The 20,300-nt window shown below is 37.1% G+C and overlaps 4 protein-coding genes across 6 annotated transcripts; all 4 read left to right on the forward strand.

Annotated features, from left to right (window-relative positions):
- Positions 1 to 3,864: 3,864 nt before the first annotated feature.
- LOC116029828 (zinc finger A20 and AN1 domain-containing stress-associated protein 8-like) lies at positions 3,865 to 6,200 on the forward strand. Of its 2 annotated transcripts, none has more exons than XM_031271876.1 (2): positions 3,865 to 4,047; positions 5,360 to 6,200. In XM_031271876.1, exon 2 carries the CDS (start codon positions 5,393 to 5,395, stop codon positions 5,912 to 5,914), a length of 522 nt encoding a protein of 173 aa, XP_031127736.1. In that variant the 5' UTR covers positions 3,865 to 4,047; positions 5,360 to 5,392; the 3' UTR covers positions 5,915 to 6,200. The 2 variants fall into 2 exon arrangements, with proteins under 2 accessions (XP_031127736.1, XP_031127730.1); XM_031271870.1 differs by having other exon boundaries at positions 3,867 to 4,047; positions 5,382 to 6,200.
- Positions 6,201 to 7,854: 1,654 nt separating this feature from the next.
- LOC116020240 (receptor protein kinase-like protein ZAR1) lies at positions 7,855 to 11,845 on the forward strand. The gene is made up of 2 exons (XM_031260727.1): positions 7,855 to 9,321; positions 10,964 to 11,845. The coding sequence occupies exons 1-2, from the start codon at positions 7,998 to 8,000 to the stop codon at positions 11,593 to 11,595; spliced, it is 1,956 nt and encodes a 651-aa protein (XP_031116587.1). The 5' UTR covers positions 7,855 to 7,997; the 3' UTR covers positions 11,596 to 11,845.
- Positions 11,846 to 15,123: 3,278 nt separating this feature from the next.
- Positions 15,124 to 17,799, forward strand: LOC116030754 (transcription factor bHLH130-like). Its single transcript, XM_031273084.1, has 6 exons — positions 15,124 to 16,024; positions 16,396 to 16,706; positions 16,794 to 16,934; positions 17,069 to 17,134; positions 17,235 to 17,303; positions 17,417 to 17,799. Exons 1-6 carry the CDS (start codon positions 15,565 to 15,567, stop codon positions 17,486 to 17,488), a joined length of 1,119 nt encoding a protein of 372 aa, XP_031128944.1. The 5' UTR covers positions 15,124 to 15,564; the 3' UTR covers positions 17,489 to 17,799.
- On the forward strand, positions 17,472 to 19,460 carry LOC116030778 (ras-related protein RABA4d-like). Of its 2 annotated transcripts, XM_031273123.1 has the most exons (3): positions 17,472 to 17,584; positions 18,353 to 18,642; positions 18,825 to 19,460. In XM_031273123.1, exons 2-3 carry the CDS (start codon positions 18,416 to 18,418, stop codon positions 19,258 to 19,260), a joined length of 663 nt encoding a protein of 220 aa, XP_031128983.1. In that variant the 5' UTR covers positions 17,472 to 17,584; positions 18,353 to 18,415; the 3' UTR covers positions 19,261 to 19,460. The 2 variants fall into 2 exon arrangements, with proteins under 2 accessions (XP_031128983.1, XP_031128975.1); XM_031273115.1 differs by lacking the exon at positions 17,472 to 17,584 and having other exon boundaries at positions 17,939 to 18,642.
- The last annotated feature ends 840 nt before the right edge of the window (positions 19,461 to 20,300 follow it).

The raw sequence follows: 20,300 nt of genomic DNA on the forward strand, positions 1-20,300 counted from the left end.
TTTAAATGTTGTTATCATAAAAATGAAAGGGGGGGGGGGGGGTGGTGGGTGGGGGCTGGGGGGCTGAGTTATATTGTAGCACTAAACTAGTTTTGTTAGGGGAGGTATGAGAATGGAAACAAGAATACAAGAAAGAGAAAGGGAGAAAAGCAATAAATAATGTTATGATGTTTTAGGGTACTTATTGGTCCATAGGATGGAAACATGAAAAAGTGGTTCTTGTTCATGAATAAATCAACGCATTGTATGTATGCATTATATATGTGATACATATGTGCATGAATTGTCCCATCAAATAATTTGAAGTATATAAAACAGGCAAGGCTTTGTCCACACCAAACATAAATGTTTTTGTTATTAGGCCCCAAAGGTTGGGCAGGAAATTGCAGTCTCCAATTTCTTGCTAAGCTTTCAATTATTCATTGGAATTATTGGCAACACGTTTGGCATCCCATGAATTGGTAGGTCCTAAATTCATAGTTGGCATCCCACTTATGCCTCAAACCGGCCAAACTTTTATTGGCCAAGCGTTTGCATGCCCACCTTTGTTCACCGGTTGGTATGTTATTATTCATCCGTTTAACGGTCCGGGGTCCACCCACGCTCGTTCCGAGAGGCACAGGAACTGGCTCAGGGGGAATCGTCACTTGCGAAAATTGAACCCGGTTTCTCCCGAAATTCCTCCCCACAGCTCACTTGCCACTTGAGCTACCACGTTGGGTTATCTCGATTCAGTATAATAATTGATACTTTCGATCTCAATTCAGTATAATAATTGATATCAATATCAAATAAAGAAATAATTATATTAATTTTCATAGTTACATTAATTTTTATAAATGGATAGATGTTTTTTTTTTTTTAACTCGGCAATGGAATATTGAGATGTGTAGGTTGTGCACTTGTGCATGTTCATAGAAAGCAAAATAAGATCGTTGACGCATGACGCTCTTGCTACTTGTTCAATTCAATATGAATGTGTCTTATGGTGGCTTGAGCCCCCTTTGTCATATGTGCACTAGCCACTAGCAAGGTTTTGATAGAGGATGTTGTTGGGATATCATGCTACGAAATAATCCTACAAAAAAAGTATTTTTACAAAAAAAAAAATAAGCAGAAGAAACGAAATATTAAGGTTTATTAGTATGACTCGATCGAAACAGTCTTTCCTTAAAATCTTATTTGTTACCTTCCAAATGTGCTAGGAGTGTTGTAGCATAAGTTTCTCAATATAAAACGTACTATAACACTATGTTTGAACACTCGAACAAGTGAGCTCAACGAACTAGAACACAGAAATTTGAAGGAGGAGGATGTGCAGAGGGTTTGAGAGCATAAAGTAAGTTGTAGTTGTAAAAATCCACCTTCTCAACCAAATCTTATAGCATTTATCATGACATTAAAACTTGTTAAAAAATAAGACTGTAACCTTCAACAAAATTAACGTGGAGATTACTTCTAAAATTTAAAATTAGAATTAATATGAAATTAATTCCGTAATATCAGGATTAATACTTCAGAACAAAAATTCAAACAGTACTCGAAACATAATTTGAATGGTACCCGGAAGGTTACAATCGGGGAGTCAACTATTCGATCATACACATCTTGACCAAATAGTACCTCACATCTTGACCGAATAGTTACTACTCGAGCAGTGGCTAAAAATGTTGAAAAATACTTTTCATTTTGGGATTTGATTTGCACACCCACAAGAGAGAGCCTCTATACTATACAATTCAACATCCATTTTAAAGGGTCTTGTATATATAGTGGTGCAAATTTCTCCTCTTTTTTTTTTTTTTCAGTGTGAGACAAAGACTTGTTTCAAGCCTTTCTACCTTCATTTTTCAACTTAAATATGTCTAATTTGAGAATCAATAGGTTAAAAGGGCAAAATTAGTATTAAAAAAAAAAAGAAAAGAAAAAGAATGTGAGAATACCGAAAAGAATGATATCTAAATTCTCACATTTCTTTTAAAATAACTAAAAATTTTATGTGGATATTGGATAACAATCTCGAAAAGAATTACATAACCTGAACCAAACATGAATTCCTTATATTCTATTATTCTCAGACAAATATAACATTGGTTAGTTTACATGTCTTGAACCAAACACTGCATTAGAGAATTTTAAATCTTTTGACTAAAAAATACATGTTTTATTTATAAGGGGGACATTAGTTTGGTTTGATACTAAAACTTTATTTTAAATATTTAAAGATTATTGAGTCATTATTTTAAAACTCGATATTAGAATTAAATAATAAATTGGATATGTTTGGTCGGAGTACAATTATTTGGGGATTTATTTTGGATTAGCAACCTAAAGTGAGTGGAAGAGACAAAACAAATTTAAAAGCCATATATAGTCTAAAGAGAGTTGATGGACACAACATTCCACGCGGAGGAGCATTTGTCCCGGTTCAGTAGGTGTCAATTTGCAATCTCTTCAGTAACACAAAACAAGCAGCACACCCTTTCTTTTCTCCCTACTTCAGTTGACCAAAAGGCAGGCATGATTTTAGGCTTTGAGCTTTTCTTTTCTCCCTATGACTACCTAAATTCCTTTATGAAATCACCAATTTTTATCAAGTAATACAAAACAACTTGAATTGATTTCAATCAATTACCATGTAGCGTTATGACATCTAGATTATTATTTTAAATAATTAGTCATAGGTTCAAATCTCTGGTTGTTTGATCAATCGAAAATAAGTTGATAACTTTGTTTTGCTGATAGTCGCAAAATGCAGATAATGAAGTTATGGAATGCTTTTGTTGTAAGTGCTAATGTACAAAGATTTATTTCGATGGACAATTAAGACATATATCGCGATTTACTTTATTCAATAAATCTTGAGCCCTTATAGACTGTTTGGTCGGGATGAGGGAATTAAAGAAGAAAAGAATCGTAATTCAGTAGGAAAATAATAATAATGTGCGAATAATGTATGAATTCAAATTATATTGTTTGGTAGGGAGGAATAAAATTATTGATAATGGAAAGGGAATATAATTATTAAGAATGAGAAGGGAAGAAGCGATATAAAGACTAAAATGCCTTTATATAATAATAATAATAATAATAATAATAATAATAATAATAATAAATGGCAAAAAAGTTATTTTCTTTTTTCCTTTCCTTTCTATGTTGAATTCTAATTCATATGAGCATCGGGGAAGGAGTATGAATTCTAATCCATTGAATTGAGGAAATTGCAATTCTCTCTAACCAAAATAATGTAGTTTTCACATCTGTTGACTTTCATTGCAACTGAATTACAATTCATGCCAATCAAACACCCCATTAGAGTTAGCACTCAAGGGCAGAGCCATGCGGGCCCTCAAAGTTGGGTTGCAATCGTTTTTTAACTAATACTAAATAAAATGAAACTAATCTAATCGAATTTCATCTCATTCATAACTTACATAAGATTTTCACTGACAAAGTAAACTAGGAATCTAGAATTTTTTATTTTTATTTTTTTTGAGAAAGAAATCTAGGATCCTATGCACTTAGATCAAGCAAGAGACGACACTATCTCATCCACCCCTAATACTATTTTTGAACAGATTGAAATAGGTTTGACTTTGAGAGATGTTCTTGAAATACTTATACAAGAAAATCATTTTTCTATCTAAGTGCTTCTGGTCCAACCCATATCCAATTGTTTTGGGTTAAAAATAAGTGGGCCGATTTATTGTTGAATTACTTTCATTGAATTAGGCCTAGCCCAACAAATCGTGATGAAATCATTTCCCTATTAATATTCATAAAATCAAAATCACTCAAGTAATAACAAAATAGTTAACTCACTATCACAAGACAATTTCCAATAATTAATAAAACCCTCCTTAATCAACACGAAATCAATTGTTTGCAAAAATCTTTCACCCAGTTTTACCATTCAACCCCTTTCCCCTTCCCCACGATTTCTCATTTCTCTCTCTCTCTCTGCAGACGCTCTCTTTAATTTAATCCCCTTAATTCCATTCTTGGTTTCATCCCTCGTTTTCTCCGATTGTCTCATCTTCAATTAAGGTATTTCTTGTTGATTTGTTTGTGTAATTTGTATTGACACCTGCTTTTTTCTGGCATTATTTCATCCCGATTCAAGGAATCTTTTAGATAATATTGAATAAATAAAATAATTATTTTAGGGTTCAGGATAAGCTCTAGACTTGGTCATCGGTGAGGTTTTGCTTAGATGCATTAATCGATTTCGTTTAATTAGGGTTTATCTCTTTTTTCTTGTCTAATTTGGTGTTCCTTTTGATAATTAGGATGAATCTTTTGTTGAAAAGGAATGATCTTTTCGTAAATTGCTAGTTATTTTTAGTAAGATTGCTGGTAATTTAAGGGAAAGTTGATAATGTGAGCTATTTGTTCTAAACACTGACTTCTTAGTTCATTCGTTTTGTTTTATTTTGTTTTTTTTTTCCAAATTTAAAATTATTTTTTAAGCAAACAATAGTTGTTAAAGTAAATTAACTGTTACAAGAGAGGATGATCAGTCTGATGCCTCTCTAAAACGAATTGAGTCTAAGAGGCAAATCGCGAAATCCAAATGAAGATGAATCTTAGTTCATATGTTGGATTCTTGTTTTGATTTTTGAATTTTTTGCTATTTTTGAGAAAGAAGACTTTTTTCTTTAAAGGAAACCCACCCTTTTATACCTAGGGTGAGTGCCCAGCGAATTTTAGTGCTTAAATAGATAATTCAAATTTGAGAAAGAAGACTGAGATTATGTACATGCCTACAATTCCAAAGTACATGCCTATTTGAATGCGAATCAAGTGGTGATGTCATTCCCATGAGATAATAATGGAATGCACTTTGGAGGGTCTCTTTTGTTCGGATTTGTGGTCAATTTATGAAGCTTTTTCCCCGTTCTTGGAATTTTGCCTTTGTATATGTTGTCAGTAATTTTGATCAATAATAATAGGTTGGTTCCACCAAATAACATTGTAATCCACTGTGATTGGTAGCTTTCAGTGTGGTCGGGGTAAAACTCTGGCAAGTGGTTTGATGTTGGAAGAATTTCACTACTGTTATAGTTATATTTATTCTTTCTCTTTAAAAAAATTTAAATCCTGAAATAATTTTATCAGTAGTTAGGCCTTTGCTGTGTATTCTAAAGGGTTTCTGTGCTTAAAATTTTTTTATGTTGTTAGTGGATATGCTATTTGTGATAATGCATTGAAATGGTCTGCGTTTGGAACTTCTTTAGTGTTAAGTTGTTTGCTGTTAAGCCATGTGTGCATTTGTGAGGATTTCTGTTTCCATAAACAAACTTGCTTATATAAGTCTTCTATGATCTTTGTTGTTGAAGTGTTTAACATGTGTATAAAGTTTGTGTGTTTCCATGTGGCAGGATATTGCACCATGGAGTCTTCAAAAGAGACAGGTTGCCAAGCTTCAGAAGGCCCAATCTTTTGCGTTAACAATTGTGGCTTCTTTGGGAGTGCAGCCACCATGAATATGTGTTCCAAGTGCCACAAAGACATGATCTTGAAGCAGGAACAGGCCAAGCTAGCCGCTTCGTCCATCGAGAACATTGTTAATGGAAGCACAAGCAACCCTAAAGAATCCACGGCTGCTGCTGCTGATGTAATTGGTGTGCAATCTGGGCCTGTGGAACTGAAGGTCATTTCTCCGCAAGCTTCTTCCGATTCATCATTGGGTCAGACCTCAGAGGTGAAGGCGAAAGAAGGGCCTAACAGGTGCAATACTTGCAACAAACGGGTGGGCCTGACCGGGTTCAGTTGCAAGTGCGGGAATCTCTTCTGCGCAGCTCACCGTTACTCTGATAAACACGAATGCCCATTCGACTATCAGAACGCTGCTCGGGATGCGATAGCCAAGGCAAACCCCGTGATCGTAGCAGAAAAGCTGAACAAGATATAAGGGCTGTGGACTTGAAACCCTATGATTATGCTTTGGTTCCTGCACCTTCGGATAAGTAGGCCATTTTATGTGTTCTATTTTGGATGCTGCAATGGGTACAAGGCTTGCAAGTTAAAAAGTGAACTTTAGTCCTTGTGAATTCCTAAACTATCTATCTCCTGTGTGTAATGTCATTATTTGTACTGCTCTGGGATCTCTGTAACTTCTCCTCATTCTCTTCAAATCTCCACTCTCATTTCTTGCTATAATGCCTATATATATGAAAACAGAAATATAATTCTTTGCTCTTCTGGTTACAACCAGCCAGATTCCGCAACAATCATTATATTGCGGACCATGATCCACCTTAACAAGGTGGATCATTGATATAATGTTCATTTTCAATATACTGAATGTTTATTAATTATTATTTTGTATATTATTTAAAAATAAACATTTAGTACATTAAAAATAAACATTTATCAATGGTATGCATTGTAATGTGAACCATGATCTATAGTAGAATTTGTTGTGTCGTGGTGGCAACGGGTTGCCCTAATAGGACGGTTGGTTTTGGGTATGTGATAATTGAGTTCGTAATGGGTTCGGGATAAAGGAACTTATCTATTTCGGCAAATTATTCTATGGATCCGAGTCTACATTGCAAGGTGAACTTATGTCTAAAATACATTATTTATATATTTAAATTGTGAATATTCAGTATGTAAATAGACACGGGTTCACCTTGCAAGGTGAACTCGAGTTTATGGTATAACTAATGTTTACAATATTTAAATTGTGAATATTCAGTATGTAAATGGACACGGGTTCACCTTGCAAGGTGAATTCGAGTCTGGTATAACTATTGGTCCATTTCATTAGGACCCAAATTAACTTTCTTGGGTCTTTAAAGGCCTTTTAAGATTGGGCCATGGACAGTGAAGGCCCAAAATCTTAGAAATGTAGTTTTGCTTTCAGCAGGTTCTGTTTTGTCACGTTGTTTCTCGAAAGACAAACAACCTTTCTTGAAAACAATCAAAAGAGGAGCGGTTGTCCTGTTCGCAGGATTTGAATCTGTGTAATTCTTGGATTTACTAAAACACCCCTGTAAGTGGAAACTAGATGGATGCTCTGATGCTCATGCTCTGCAAAAAGGTTTTGAAAAAATGAGAATCAAGCACGTATAGGCCTACCATTTTCATTTTCTGACACCATTTCCGGAAAATGCCCCCGTAAAAATTCCCTTTCCTTCCAACTTTCTTTTTTTGCTTTTCAGTCCTTCACCTGTTGACTTCTTTCAAAAGAACTCCCAAAAATAGAACTCCTATAATGCAACTGAAAATGCATGCTCAAGCCTGAAGATTTGGATATTATTAAAGATGAAAATATAAAGATAAAAGTCACCACCTTGTTAAAATAGGGACAAAAATTATTACTTTGTGAAAAATGGAAGATCAATAATGCTTATATGTTTTCAAAAAAAAAAATAATGCTTATATTAATAAATAATGAACTGAAATGTTTATTTTATATAAATATAAGGATCTAACATACTATTTTTAGTTAATTCGATTTTGAATAAATTATTCCAACACAACTATTAAATACTTTTTTTTTTAAATGAATAATTGAAATCTGAATAGTAATTTGGGGCTGGCAAATATTCAAACAATGAAACTAAATAAATGAAAGATGCTCTCACCAGTCACCAACTCCTGTAATCTCCCATCCCAATGCAATATTCCCTCCCTAATCTCTCCTCTTAATCCTGCAATTTTAACATTATTACATTAGATTAGATTAGAAAACAACAAAATAATGCACACCAAACAACACTTCATTAAAACGGCGTAGTATATAGTAGACAACAGTCAAACAAAATTCAAATTAATCCATCTCATCAAATGTACTATGTAGTTAAGTGTATAACCAACAAAATTCAAACTTGAAGCAGCCAAAAACCTCCATTGTCGTCATCAATCCCACACCTGACACAACGTTGTTTCTCAGGTTCTGCAACTCCTCGTTGCGGAACTCTTTTTCCATGCAAAATATTTAATCTTTAGTTGGGTACACAAATTAAAGATTCAATTTTTAGTTAGCTATGAAGGGTTTGAATTTCGTCCCACCATTTTTCTTCTTCTTCTTCGTGGGGTCTGTTGTTCCTCTCTGTTCATCTCTCAGTTCGGATGGGCTCTCGCTCTTAGCTTTGAAAGCCGCCATTAATTCCGACCCAGCTCAGGTGCTAGCGAGTTGGTCCGAGTCGGACTCAACGCCTTGCCGTTGGGCTGGGATTGTCTGTGATGACACTCACCGAGTCACCTCTGTTTCTCTCTCCGGCAACAAACTCGCCGGCTACGTTCCCTCCGAAATCGGCGCTCTTTCTTCTCTCGTCTCTCTTAATCTCTCCGACAACAACTTCTCTAACCTCATTCCTGCTCATCTCTTCAACGCCACTTCTCTTGTCTCTCTTGATCTCTCCCGTAACTCATTCTCCGGCCCCTTGCCGGTCCAAATCGCCACTCTCACAACGCTCACTCATCTCTACCTTTCTTCCAATCTCCTCAACGGTTCTCTCCCTGAGGACCTGTTTAGCCTCTCCCACCTCGTCGGAGCCTTGAACCTCTCGTATAACTCTTTTTCCGGCGAAATTCCGGCCTCGTACGGCCGGTTCCCGGCGACGCTGAGCTTGGATCTCCGGCATAACAACCTCACCGGAAAAATACCCACGGAGGGGTCTCTGTTGAACCAGGGACCCACCGCGTTCACCGGGAACCCTTACCTTTGCGGGTTCCCATTGGAGACTCAATGCCCGGAGCCGGAAGCCCAAAACCCTAGAATTTTCCCGAATCAAGAAGCCCCGAAAGATCCAATCTTTTCACCAAACGGGCTTGGAGAGAGAGGTAAACCGAGAACCGGGTCCGGGTCCGGGGCGGTTTCTTTAATTTCCGGCGTCTCGGTGGTGATCGGAGTGGTGTTCGTTTCGGTATGGGCATTCCGGAAAAAATGGAATTCCGTTGCGGAAAAACCGGAGAAACAAAACCTTGAAACGTCGGCAGAAGCCCCCAAGACCGAAGAGGGGCAAAAAGATAAATACTCAGTTCTAGACGAAGGATTCTGTTTGGAAATAGAGGATTTATTGAGGGCGTCAGCATATGTAGTAGGAAAGAGCAGAAGCGGTATAGTGTATAAGGTGGTGGTGGGCGGCTCCGCCGTGAACAGCGGCGCTGCCACGGTGGTGGCGGTGAGACGCCTAAGCGAGGGAGACTCCCCGTGGAGTTTCCGGGAATTCGAAGCCGCAGTTGAGGCCATTGGCAGAGTGCAACACCCCAACATTGTTAGACTCAGAGCTTATTACTATGCCAGTGATGAAAAATTGCTAATTACAGATTTTATCCATAATGGGAGCTTATACAATGCTTTGCACGGTAAGCATATATCATCTTCTTCCTTAGTTCGTTTCGTGTTTTTGCATTGCATAATCATAATTCCATTCGTTTAGTGATCACAACAAACTGAACAAAATACTAATGCTTGTTGAGTTGTGGCAATAGACTACATTGCGAATATATATGTAGGAGAATAGTGGGTAGACTTCGTGTTTATGGTAGTTTGGTGTCGAATTTTTATCCAAATTGAAGTGAAATAAGAGAAATTTATGGTAATCTGCCTGGTTTTGGGTAGTTATATGATCGTAAGCACTTCGTTTACTCTGAAATACTGAACTAATTTGAAAGCTTATTAGGGCATGTGTAGTGGAAACTGGAAAGAGAGTTTGCACATTTATGTTCATTGCTTTATATGGTTAGCATAAAAAGCAATGCACGTTTTGATTCCCGCTGAGAACTGTCTGTTACGTCACACCAATTTCTGCTGTCCTAATAGGTTCCTTCTGGAATATATTCACATGGCCAAAGGTACCGTTAAATTAAAGCAACTGAATGTCGAAAATTTCTGTCTAAGATTAGGATTATCTCATGATTCATGAAGAAGTTTCACGGTGCTTATGAGGGTTGGATGTTAAAGATTTTGCAGAACTGCAGTTTGGCCTTGGTGCAAGTTTTAAGATATTCGAGATAGAAAATTTCTTAAGTGCTCATGGGGCACCGACATTTTTGTACTCTAAAAGAACTGCACATTTCACCTCTGGTATGTGCTGTGGGCCATTCTAAAATTGAAATGCTTGGCCCCTAAGAGCTGGTTATGTTCAAGCAGTCCGTACTCCGTAGGCACATAAGATTCTTTTTCCTTTAAAATAAAGTGGTTCTTAAAGCCGGGCGTTGATGATAAAAGCATCATAGTTCTCCCAGAATCATGTTCATATCACGAGAAAGACTTTTTTTTTTCTTTTCTTATTACAAAGTTTTTATTTTTTATCGTTGTCTCGAGTCATGCTCATGATTTTAAACAGCTTTCTTCCCTTTTTCCCGAGGGTTACATTTCTTGGTTGGTAAGTTCTGCTCTTGGTTTTCTCGTGAGTTCTGCATTAGAGACTTGCATTGCATGGGGATAGAACCGATAGATCGATGTGATGCATTTGTCTATTTTGGTTGGTGGGTGGGCCTTGGAGCATGCATACTGATGATGCTACAAATATTAAATGATACTGTAAATAATAATGACTTTGCACTTGTGAACCTGCTTATCTGCTGTACTTTATCGCATAGCGCTATAAGCTAATGGTATTTTTGTTGCACCTGACAAATTGTTTGGTTCTTTCCCCGTCTCCCTAAGCTTGCTTGTGATATATGTGCTCCGCTATTATGTTTACCTGTGACAGGGTACACGGTGAAAACTGTCCAATTCATTTACATTGTTTGAAACACCAGAAGACATAATTAATTTATGGACCCTACCATAGTCATCCCGAGGTTGGATGTTTGCTAGCTAGTGTGACCAAATTTTCACAAATCACACTAAAAAGAAATGATTTTTTGCTTGAAATATTTCACGGGCACTCGGATTTCTATGATTCTTGCTTAGTAATGACAACTTAGTCGGGATGTCTGTGTTTTAATTTCTCTGATAGTGATTAAATAGTTGTTAACGTTGTTGGACTGATCATTGCAGGAGGGCCTGGAAATTTGTTGGTGGCACCGTTATCGTGGGCAATGAGATTGAGGATTGCTCAAGGCATCGCGAGGGGTCTGGTGCACATCCATGAATGCAGTCCAAAGAGATATGTCCATGGGAACATAAAATCGTCGAAAATCCTTCTTGATGAAGACTTAAAGCCCTATATATCTGGTTTTGGATTGACACGCCTCGTGCCAAGCCTGTCAGGGCCAGCAAGTTCAGGTCAGAAAAGAATGAACTCAAACCAGTTCATAATTAGCCCGAGAAGTTCAAACTCGTATGAGGCACCCGAAGCTCGGGCTGCTGCAGGCAGCAAACTGACTCAGAAATGTGATGTGTATTCTTTCGGGGTCGTGCTTCTGGAGATTTTAACCGGGCGCTTGCCAGATGGAGGAGAAGGAGCGGATGACGGTGGCAAGGGGATAGAGTGCGTAGTGAGGAAGGCGTTTCGGGAGGAAAGACCGTTGTCAGAGATCATAGACCCCGCTCTTATGCACGAAGTTCATGCAAAAAAACAGGTGGTGGCGACGTTTCATATCGCCCTGAACTGCACCGAGCTGGATCCTGAACTTCGGCCTCGGATGAGAGCTGTTGCGGACAGCCTAGATCGCGTCAAATCGCAGTGACGAGATAATGTTTAAGGTGTTAGTTTGAGATAGTGTAGAGAATGGAGCCTTTATTTTGTTGGCCTCTGATGTTTAAGGTGTTTTGTTCCTTTGTTGTTTGAGAATGGGTAGGGATGAGTTGAAGCATTTTGTAATGAAAGTGATGGTTGTTGCTTCTCTATGTGGTGGTGTTGCACTTTTGTTGTGAATTTTTGTATATTGTATTATGATATTATGTTCTTTCCAAAAATATGAATTTTGTATCTCGTCATTTCAATCCATCTGTCTATAATGTTATATAGACTAGATATAAATTGGCTAAATTTTCAGTATTGATGATTGTCTTATGAGTGATCTCACCCATAAATAAACTCAATTATGCTCACGAACTTTTTAAATGTGCAATTGAACACATGAACCCACGATTTTGAGTCATTCGACCACATTACCCGGTTACCTCTCAGGTAAGAGTCGGTAAATGCCTACGTGGCTCGCCACATAAGCTTTGGAGTGGATATTTGGCCGCCATATAAGCAAAAATTTAAAAAAAAAAAAAACAAAAACAAAAACAGAAATAGTCTCGGCAGCGTCCTTTGCTTCTCGATAAAGACGATCGACATCCTCTGCTTCTTGATGAAGACGACCGTCGATAGACGAACTCCCCCGGTGTAGCAGTTTCTTCTCCAGCGTTCCTTCCAGTTAGTTGAGGATGACTGGAATTTCCGGCAAGACAGCAACCTCAACTTCTCCTTTTGGGCGAAAGTGATGGCGAACAACAGCAGCACGAAGGTATATATGTATAATAATAATAACCATGGCTGAAGGCGAAAGAGAAGCACTATACTGGTTGTGGAGTACAAAGAAGAAGAATAAGGAGTCACGAAGAAGAAGACGCATACACTAAAGAAGATGAAGTGAAGAAAACGCAGACGAAGAAGAAGACACAGCACACCGCCAGGCCGCCATTACCGTAACTGCAATTCGCCGGAGAATAAGTTCTAGTCGCCGTTTGAGCTATCACCGCAGGGGAGGGGGAAGTCGATGGTTGCCTATCGCTATTTGAGCTCACCAGGGAACGAAGTCGCCGAATCTGCCGCCAAGCTCCGCCGAGAGATATCGAACGAAGTCAACGACATCTCCATGGCCAACTCTCGACAAAACATAAGGAAATTGGTGAAGGATGGTTTCATCATCAGGAAGCCAACCAAGATTCACTCAACCGAGACTGATTTTGTTTTTTTTTTTAATATTTTATTTAATTTTGTTTGCTTATGTGGCGGTCAAGTAACCCCTTCAAAGCTTATGTGGCAAGCCACATAGGCATTTACCGACTCTTACCTGAGAGGTAACCGAGTAATGGGGTCAGATGACTCAAAATCGTGGGTTCATATGTTCAATTGCACTTTTAAAAAGTTTGTGATCTTAATTGACTTTTCACGAAGTTTTTTAGGACCTATTTACACATTTTCCCTAATAATAATAATAATAATTGTCCACTTAGAATCTAAAACATTGCCATCTTAAAAAAAAAAAAGAAAAAAAAAAGTGCGCACCTACAAGTCTAATTAGTACCAAGTGTCAACTCAATGTTAACATGCTAAATAGGTAACATTGGACTCAATTACATTATTGTGTCGATTAAAGGGATTAATTATAATTTTAAAAAATTAATAGATTTAATTACATTGTTTATTTGACTCAATATTTGACAAATTTTCCTAACAAATGAAATGAGTTAATTTTCAAAATTGGCTCTCGACTATATTAATTTTATCAATTTGATTATTGAATTTTAATTTCACCAATAAAACCTTATCTATGAAATTTATATCTATTTTAATCCTCATGTTAAATGACTGTAAAATATAAATACATATAAACACTGTACTTTGGCATTGATTTTGTCTAAATTAACGTCCAGAATTAACAATGATTAAAAATATGCGTGGTGGCAACTTGATCTTTTTGCATTTAGGTCAAATTTAAGATGCGTGGTTTTTGTGCTTAAAGTTAGTGGTTTTTGTACTGTGTGGTTTGAGGTGTGTCAAGTGTTAAAAACTTAAGTGCGTCGATTTAAAGCTTTAGGTGCATGACTTTCCTTAAAGTTCGTGGTTTATATGCTTAAGGTGAGTCAGTTGTTGAAACTTAAGATTTATTTATTTATGTGCCCAGACGGGCGCGTGTAGCTGTGCGCGAGAACTGCGCCTCACGCACGTGAAATGCAGCTTCTCTTCTCACATGTGGGCCTCACAATTTCTGCAAAATCTCCAAATTAAAAGAGAGACATTATATATTTGCTTTCTTCATTTTCTTTCATCAATGGTGTCTAATTTTGCCTTAAAACCTGTGCAAATATCACTTATTTGGAGAGGACCTTAAAGTATACGTTATTTTAATATTTAAAGTGCGTCTTTTTGTGTTAACTACAAATGTTGATGTAATTATCACCAATCCCATTCTTATTCGATCTCCACCATAACTTTTTGGTAGATTTCCACATTAGAACACATTCCTAAGAACCAATATTTTTTTAGTAATTTAGACCTAACATGTTTTATGTATGTTGAATGTTGATGTCCTGGGCGGGTCCACCCCGCATGTAATTGTAATTATGAATCCTTAAAAAGGTCACAATCTAGTGATGCATTTAGTGACCACGATTTATTTCATGCCGACAAACCAAACCACTTTATTCCTAAAACATTTATTTATGATTTATGATTATGATTTATGAATGCTTATCTAAGTACACACATCCTTCTTCAATTCTCTCACTCTCAATAATATCACCAATCCCATTCTTATTCGATCTCCACCAATTTCAATTCATTTCCTAAAACCAGCTTATATATAATGTGAAATAGTTATGTAGTGTATATATATATATATATATATATATATATATATATATATATATATATATATACACATATTCCTTAACGTCAAAAATCTTAGTCTACCCATATATAAATATTTTTTTTTATCAGACAAGGAGGGGAAACCCCGTTGAAAACTAAGCTAATTCGTTCCCTGAACTCTGCGACAGCAGAGGACACGCGCAAGATCATGGAAGAAGACCTCCTCGCTCTATGGGGCAAGTACTTAGGATCGTCCACTCATTCTGCTAGCGTGTACCCAAATTAGAACCCATATATAACTATAACTTTTAAACAAAATAATATTGGTTGTCATTTTCACTTGCCAACACAGGACTGGGGTTTTGTGTGTATCAACTGAGTAATAAATGAACTGATGAGTTCTCTGAAACAGTATGGGCAAAATGGGAAGTCGGCTGTACAGTGTACAGAGAAAGATCTGAGAGTGCGTGAGACTGACCTTATTTTGGTATGCTATGGAACTGGTGACCTAAGGCTGGGGACCAAGGTGGCCTGTAAGGCTGTAATGAATAGCATCTACATAGATTTGAAGGAATTTGTGCCAATAATAAGAGATAAGAGAACAAAAAAAACAAAAAGTCCAGGTAAAAAAATTTCTTATTTTAACATAAAAATTCGTGATGAGAGGGTATTACAGTATTAAATTTGTGATTAAATAAGAGATTGATCATGACAATGGCAATCATAATATATACGGAGCAATATGTTAAATTTTGGGGTTAGGTGAATCTCAAGAGTTCCCAAAAAGTTTGCAGCTTTATCCTTGAGTAGAAAACTTCAAAAGTGGGTTTGCTTCCATTTCTGGCCCTTATTCCACTGTCCTCAAACTTTACCATATTTATCATAGGAATCAATTTCTCCCATCGCCCCTATACTCACTACTACTTGTTGTTTCATTTCAAAGGACCAAAAAATAGCACCAGATAGATCTACCTCTCTTCTCCTCTCTGCTCACAAGAACCTGGAATAAAGAAGTATTCTTTCTTGCTTCAACCTCAAGACTTCACTGCCAGACTGCTTAACAAACAAGCAGTTCAGTTAGGTTCTTGATATAGTAGTGTGCTTATTTTCTGGCAGAGAAAAGTTGGAATGAATGAATGGTGATTCCCAGGCTTTGTGTTCTGATTCTGCCTCTATATTTACCCTGAATTCAAACCCCAAACAAGGCCTGTTTTCCAACTCCAGGGAGCTATTCATGGACTCTCCTAATCAGAACAGTTCTGGGCTGTTGAGGTTCCGGTTAGCCCCGGGTTCTTGCTTTGAGAATCTGAGCCATGGAGTTGACAAGAATGGGGAAAACAGTGCTGGGAATGATGGGTTGGATTCAAAATTCAATCTTGGTGGTGCTAATGGGGGATTGGTCTCTCAGGGCAGTCTGAATTTGGAAGAGAGTAATGGCTCTGCTGTTCTGAATTCACAGTTGCCACCTCAATATCCATGGAAGATCCCAGGTGTGAACTTAGTGGAAATGGATCATTCTGGGCAGCCCAAATTGGTGTCCAGTTTCATGAGACAGAATAGTTCACCTCCTGCCCTATTCTCACCTCAAAATGGTACTGCTTTAATTTGACAACTCCTAATATAAACTTTAATGCTTTCTTTTTCAAAAAGTGGTTTAATTTGCAGAAAGTATATATCATAAATTTAGCAGTTTAGGAATCAGTTCTTAATTGCTTTTACCAAACTTTTAGTCCTTTAATTTGTCCAAAGCATTGGTTGTTGATATAGTTAAAGGGCCAGAGAAATTTGAGTTTAGATACATCATTGAGTTCCTAAGTTTTATGCAAGTATGAACTTGTGGTGCTTATATATCTTCATTGAGGGCTATCTGATCTGTAGCAAAGAATGGGAGTGAAGAAATTCCCCATTGATATGATATATATCCAATAACTGAATTTGATCATAAATACTGTATAATTTTCAGGTTATGCCCAGTTGAGGGGTGATCTTGGTGGCTGCTACAGAGTGGGAAATGGTATTAATGGAGCCTCGAGCCGTTCTTTGAGTAGGCTGAAGCCTCAAATGAGTGATTTGTCCAGTGTAGCTTCTTCATTAGGCGTGTTGTCTCAAATCACACAAGTTGAGAACAAGAGCTATGCGGGAACTGTCACCGATGATGAGAAGCCTGGAAATGGCAATTCAGACACTCGGTTTTACAGTTCTGAATTCCCATTTAGTTCTTGGAGTGACTCTCCAGCATTTGCAGAAGGCAAAACATTCAATGCCAACACTCAGGTGTGACAAGATACCTAGCTCTGAATTTTGTTTAAGATTCCTGGTTTTGATTTTGAAGTGGAACTCACTCTTATTGTATGTAACTAGATCGAAGACCTTGGACCCCGGCCCCAGATTTTGTCACATCACTTGAGTTTACCTAAAACATTGAAATTACAAGAAAGTGTTCCTTGTAAGATCCGTGCTAAACGAGGTTGTGCAACTCATCCTAGAAGCATTGCAGAGAGGGTAAGATTGATTGCCTTTGGTATGGTATTATCAGTAAACATTCTGATTTTTTCACATTTTGCTTCTGTTTGTTATTCCGATTTGTAAATCAAGAAACTGATAAATATAATTATGTTCTCTGCGCTATACTTCAGGTAAGAAGAACGCGGATCAGTGAAAGAATGAGAAAGCTACAAGAACTTGTTCCAAACATGGACAAAGTATGCATGCAGGCTCGATCATTTTAGTCTGTATTTTTCTGTTTTACATCAGTTAGTGTTATCTTTCGTCCACGAAACTAATTGTGGTTCTTCCTGTCAGCAAACCAACACGGCAGACATGCTAGATTTGGCGGTGGAATACATCAAAGACCTCCAAAAACAATACAAGGTATACATATACTGCAGTAATTATTAATCCTCACATGAAAACAGAAAACTGCAGCATATCTACACTGATCAATCTGTATAATTATGCATTATGCATTCATTGCTTGTTTCCAGACCCTCGGTGAAACTCGAGCCAACTGCAAATGCTCCGCTATGCAGGCACCCCTTTCAAATCGAACGGTGTGATTTGCTTCTGAATGCCAAATTGGAATGGAGAAGAAACAGAAGAGAGTTGGGAGTGTGTCTTAGTGTTTTCTTCTTGGAAGTTTTAGAGGATGTCAGGTAATAGATTATTTGAAATGATCATATCCATAAGATGTATGATAGATGCTGTAATACAATGTCAAGAGGAATAAAATTAGTGAGAAATTATTAGAAAAAGTGTAGATTAGTTGCTAGTATAGGATATGCATTTCTTTTCCCTTTAGTGCAATAAAACTCTTTATACCTTGTCAGGTTATTTGCACTATTACTTCAATCTCGGAAAAAGGAGAAAAGTAATGCTTATATAGTTAGTTATTCTTTTTTATTGAGGACTACTGGCTCTATGAGCCTCGAACTTTCCATTTGAGAGAACCACTTTGTGTCATTAGACCACAATGCCATTGGCAAGCTTGCTATTATAAGGTTTAGTAAAAGTGTGTCACAAATTTTATTAGTAAATAAATACTGAAACAAACACATATATAAAAACAGTTAATGGGCCCCGCACTGGCCGTTGGTCCTCTCTTAGTTTTCTTAGCTTTCTCCTCAGCGTAACCTTTCCTCTCTCTGGAGCAAAAGAACATCATATCAAACCAAGAAAATCACCATCTCCAAATATTATATTCTCTGTAAATCAATCTGTATTGTATATCTTCACAAACCCTAAGATTAAATCTATATATACAAGATTGCATACATACCCGTATTGAATCAGCTTTGGAATTCTTCAATTCATTCCCGTGCAAGAAATTGGTGTTGTTTGTTTGATAAATTTGAGGTGTGAGCAGTTTTACGTTGTTGGATCCTGTTTTCATTCCTCAAGCATATATATGCTAATGGTGAAAGGTAAATGTTGAAAAGAAGTTGGTTGAGGAAAGATCATAGCCCAGATCGAGGGATCTCGAGATAATGTCGAATTTATATGGAGAATATAATCAGAAGATTGATTATGTATTCAAGGTTGTGTTGATTGGGGATTCAGCAGTGGGAAAATCACAACTCCTGGGCAGATTTGCCAGGAACGAGTTCAGTTTCGATTCAAAGGCTACCATAGGCGTCGAGTTTCAGACCAAAAATCTAGTCATGGATCACAAGACTATTAAGGCACAGATTTGGGACACCGCTGGCCAAGAAAGGTACAACTACTTCTTTTCATTATAATTCTGTTTTTAGTAGTAAAGACACAACTTTATTTATTTATATATCTGCATATATATATATATATATATATATATATATAGCAATTTGTAATTAAAAGACAGGGTGCTGAACTTGGACCTTCAGACCTCCGCCCAATAATCTCTTAACCACCGCGCAGGTACAGAGCAGTAACGAGCGCGTACTACAGAGGGGCAGTGGGAGCAATGCTAGTATTCGACTTGACGAAGCGCCAGTCGTTCGACCACATGGCCCGGTGGCTAGAGGAGCTCCGAGGGCACGCGGACAAGAACATCGTCATAATGCTGATCGGGAACAAGTGCGATTTAGCTCACCTGCGCGCGGTGCCAACCGAGGATGCCCAGGAGTTTGCAGAGAGGGAGAACCTGTTCTTCATGGAAACTTCTGCGCTGGGAGATACCAACGTGGAGAGCGCGTTCATGACTGTCCTCACCCAAATCTACACAATCATCAGCAAGAAATCGCTCGTGGCAACCGAGGATGCCAAGGCTGGTTCGCTTAAGGGTACTAGGATTAATGTTGTTCCTGGTGAGGAGCCTAATTCTGGTGCTGTAAGTGGTGGGTGTTGCAGATAATGATTTCCAAGAGTTTTCTTTTATGTTTTGGATGGGATCCATTTTAGGGGAACACTTTTGTTACTAGAAACGTTAATTTACTGCTCCTACCTAGCAGAGACAGACAGAGAATTGTGAGTAAGTTGTTGTTGGTCTAGCTGTGTTTGTATGTAAACAACAATTCATATTCAAAAAGTGTATGAATAACACATCAAGTTTTGCACAAATTAAGATGGGTTTAACCTTTATCACTCCATCAATATACAATTGAGAGTGTATGTCAATTTTCATTTAATTAATTAATGGTATTGTAGCCAGTTGATAGGTCAACACAATCATACCAAAAATAACAAATGCGAGTAAGTATTAATCGAACTCTTTACAACGTGCATCTCAAGGGGTATTTATACACGGGCAAGTTGGCCATAAGAAAGGAAATGAAATTGTTTACAAATTGAGATTATGAAACTGTCTTTAACCAAGCCTGGATTTTTTTTAATCCTAAAATGCAAGATCTCCTTCATAATTGTGAGTAACGATTAATTTCATTGTTTTTTTAAATATTTTATTAGATTATAAATTATTCACGTTTTGTTGTACTTTCTGGAAAGAAATAACACATTATATTCTCTTAGTTGCAGTCTTGATGTAAATTTATTGATTTGATTATTCACACAATGAGTGTATTGATGACTAATAAAGGAGTGACCTCCATGTTGATTTGAAAATTTATTTGGATCAATTTTTAAGTAAAAGTAATATTTTAAAATTGTATTTGAAGAAATTATTTCTTAAATTTATAATAAACATATTAGGGTTATAATAGTCAATCACTTTGTGTTCAGATGTTACTTTTGTGACTCTCTTGAGGGAAAGTCACATAATCAAACTTTGGATAGATAAAGTATAGAACAAATACTACCTTGTAATATAATTAATAGTATAAAAAAACATTAGGGGCACAATATTTAAAAAAGGAAAAAGTGTCAAATAGGCCACTGAACTTATCGCTTTTGTGCAATTGAGCCATTGAACTTAAAAAGTGTGCAATTCAACCATTA

Source organism: Ipomoea triloba, chromosome 1 (assembly GCF_003576645.1).
Source record: "Ipomoea triloba cultivar NCNSP0323 chromosome 1, ASM357664v1".
Lineage (NCBI taxonomy): Eukaryota > Viridiplantae > Streptophyta > Magnoliopsida > Solanales > Convolvulaceae > Ipomoea > Ipomoea triloba.

Coding starts and splice junctions, on each gene's coding strand:
- LOC116029828 (XM_031271876.1), top strand. CDS start 5,393: ATGGAGTCTTCAAAAGAGACAGGTTGCCAAGCTTCAGAAGGCCCAATC.
- LOC116020240 (XM_031260727.1), top strand. CDS start 7,998: ATGAAGGGTTTGAATTTCGTCCCACCATTTTTCTTCTTCTTCTTCGTG. Junction 9,322..10,963: donor CTTATACAATGCTTTGCACG/GTAAGCATATAT, acceptor TGATCATTGCAG/GAGGGCCTGGAAATTTGTTG.
- LOC116030754 (XM_031273084.1), top strand. CDS start 15,565: ATGAATGGTGATTCCCAGGCTTTGTGTTCTGATTCTGCCTCTATATTT. Junction 17,135..17,234: donor TTGTTCCAAACATGGACAAA/GTATGCATGCAG, acceptor TCTTCCTGTCAG/CAAACCAACACGGCAGACAT. Junction 17,304..17,416: donor ACCTCCAAAAACAATACAAG/GTATACATATAC, acceptor GCTTGTTTCCAG/ACCCTCGGTGAAACTCGAGC.
- LOC116030778 (XM_031273123.1), top strand. CDS start 18,416: ATGTCGAATTTATATGGAGAATATAATCAGAAGATTGATTATGTATTC. Junction 18,643..18,824: donor GACACCGCTGGCCAAGAAAG/GTACAACTACTT, acceptor ACCACCGCGCAG/GTACAGAGCAGTAACGAGCG.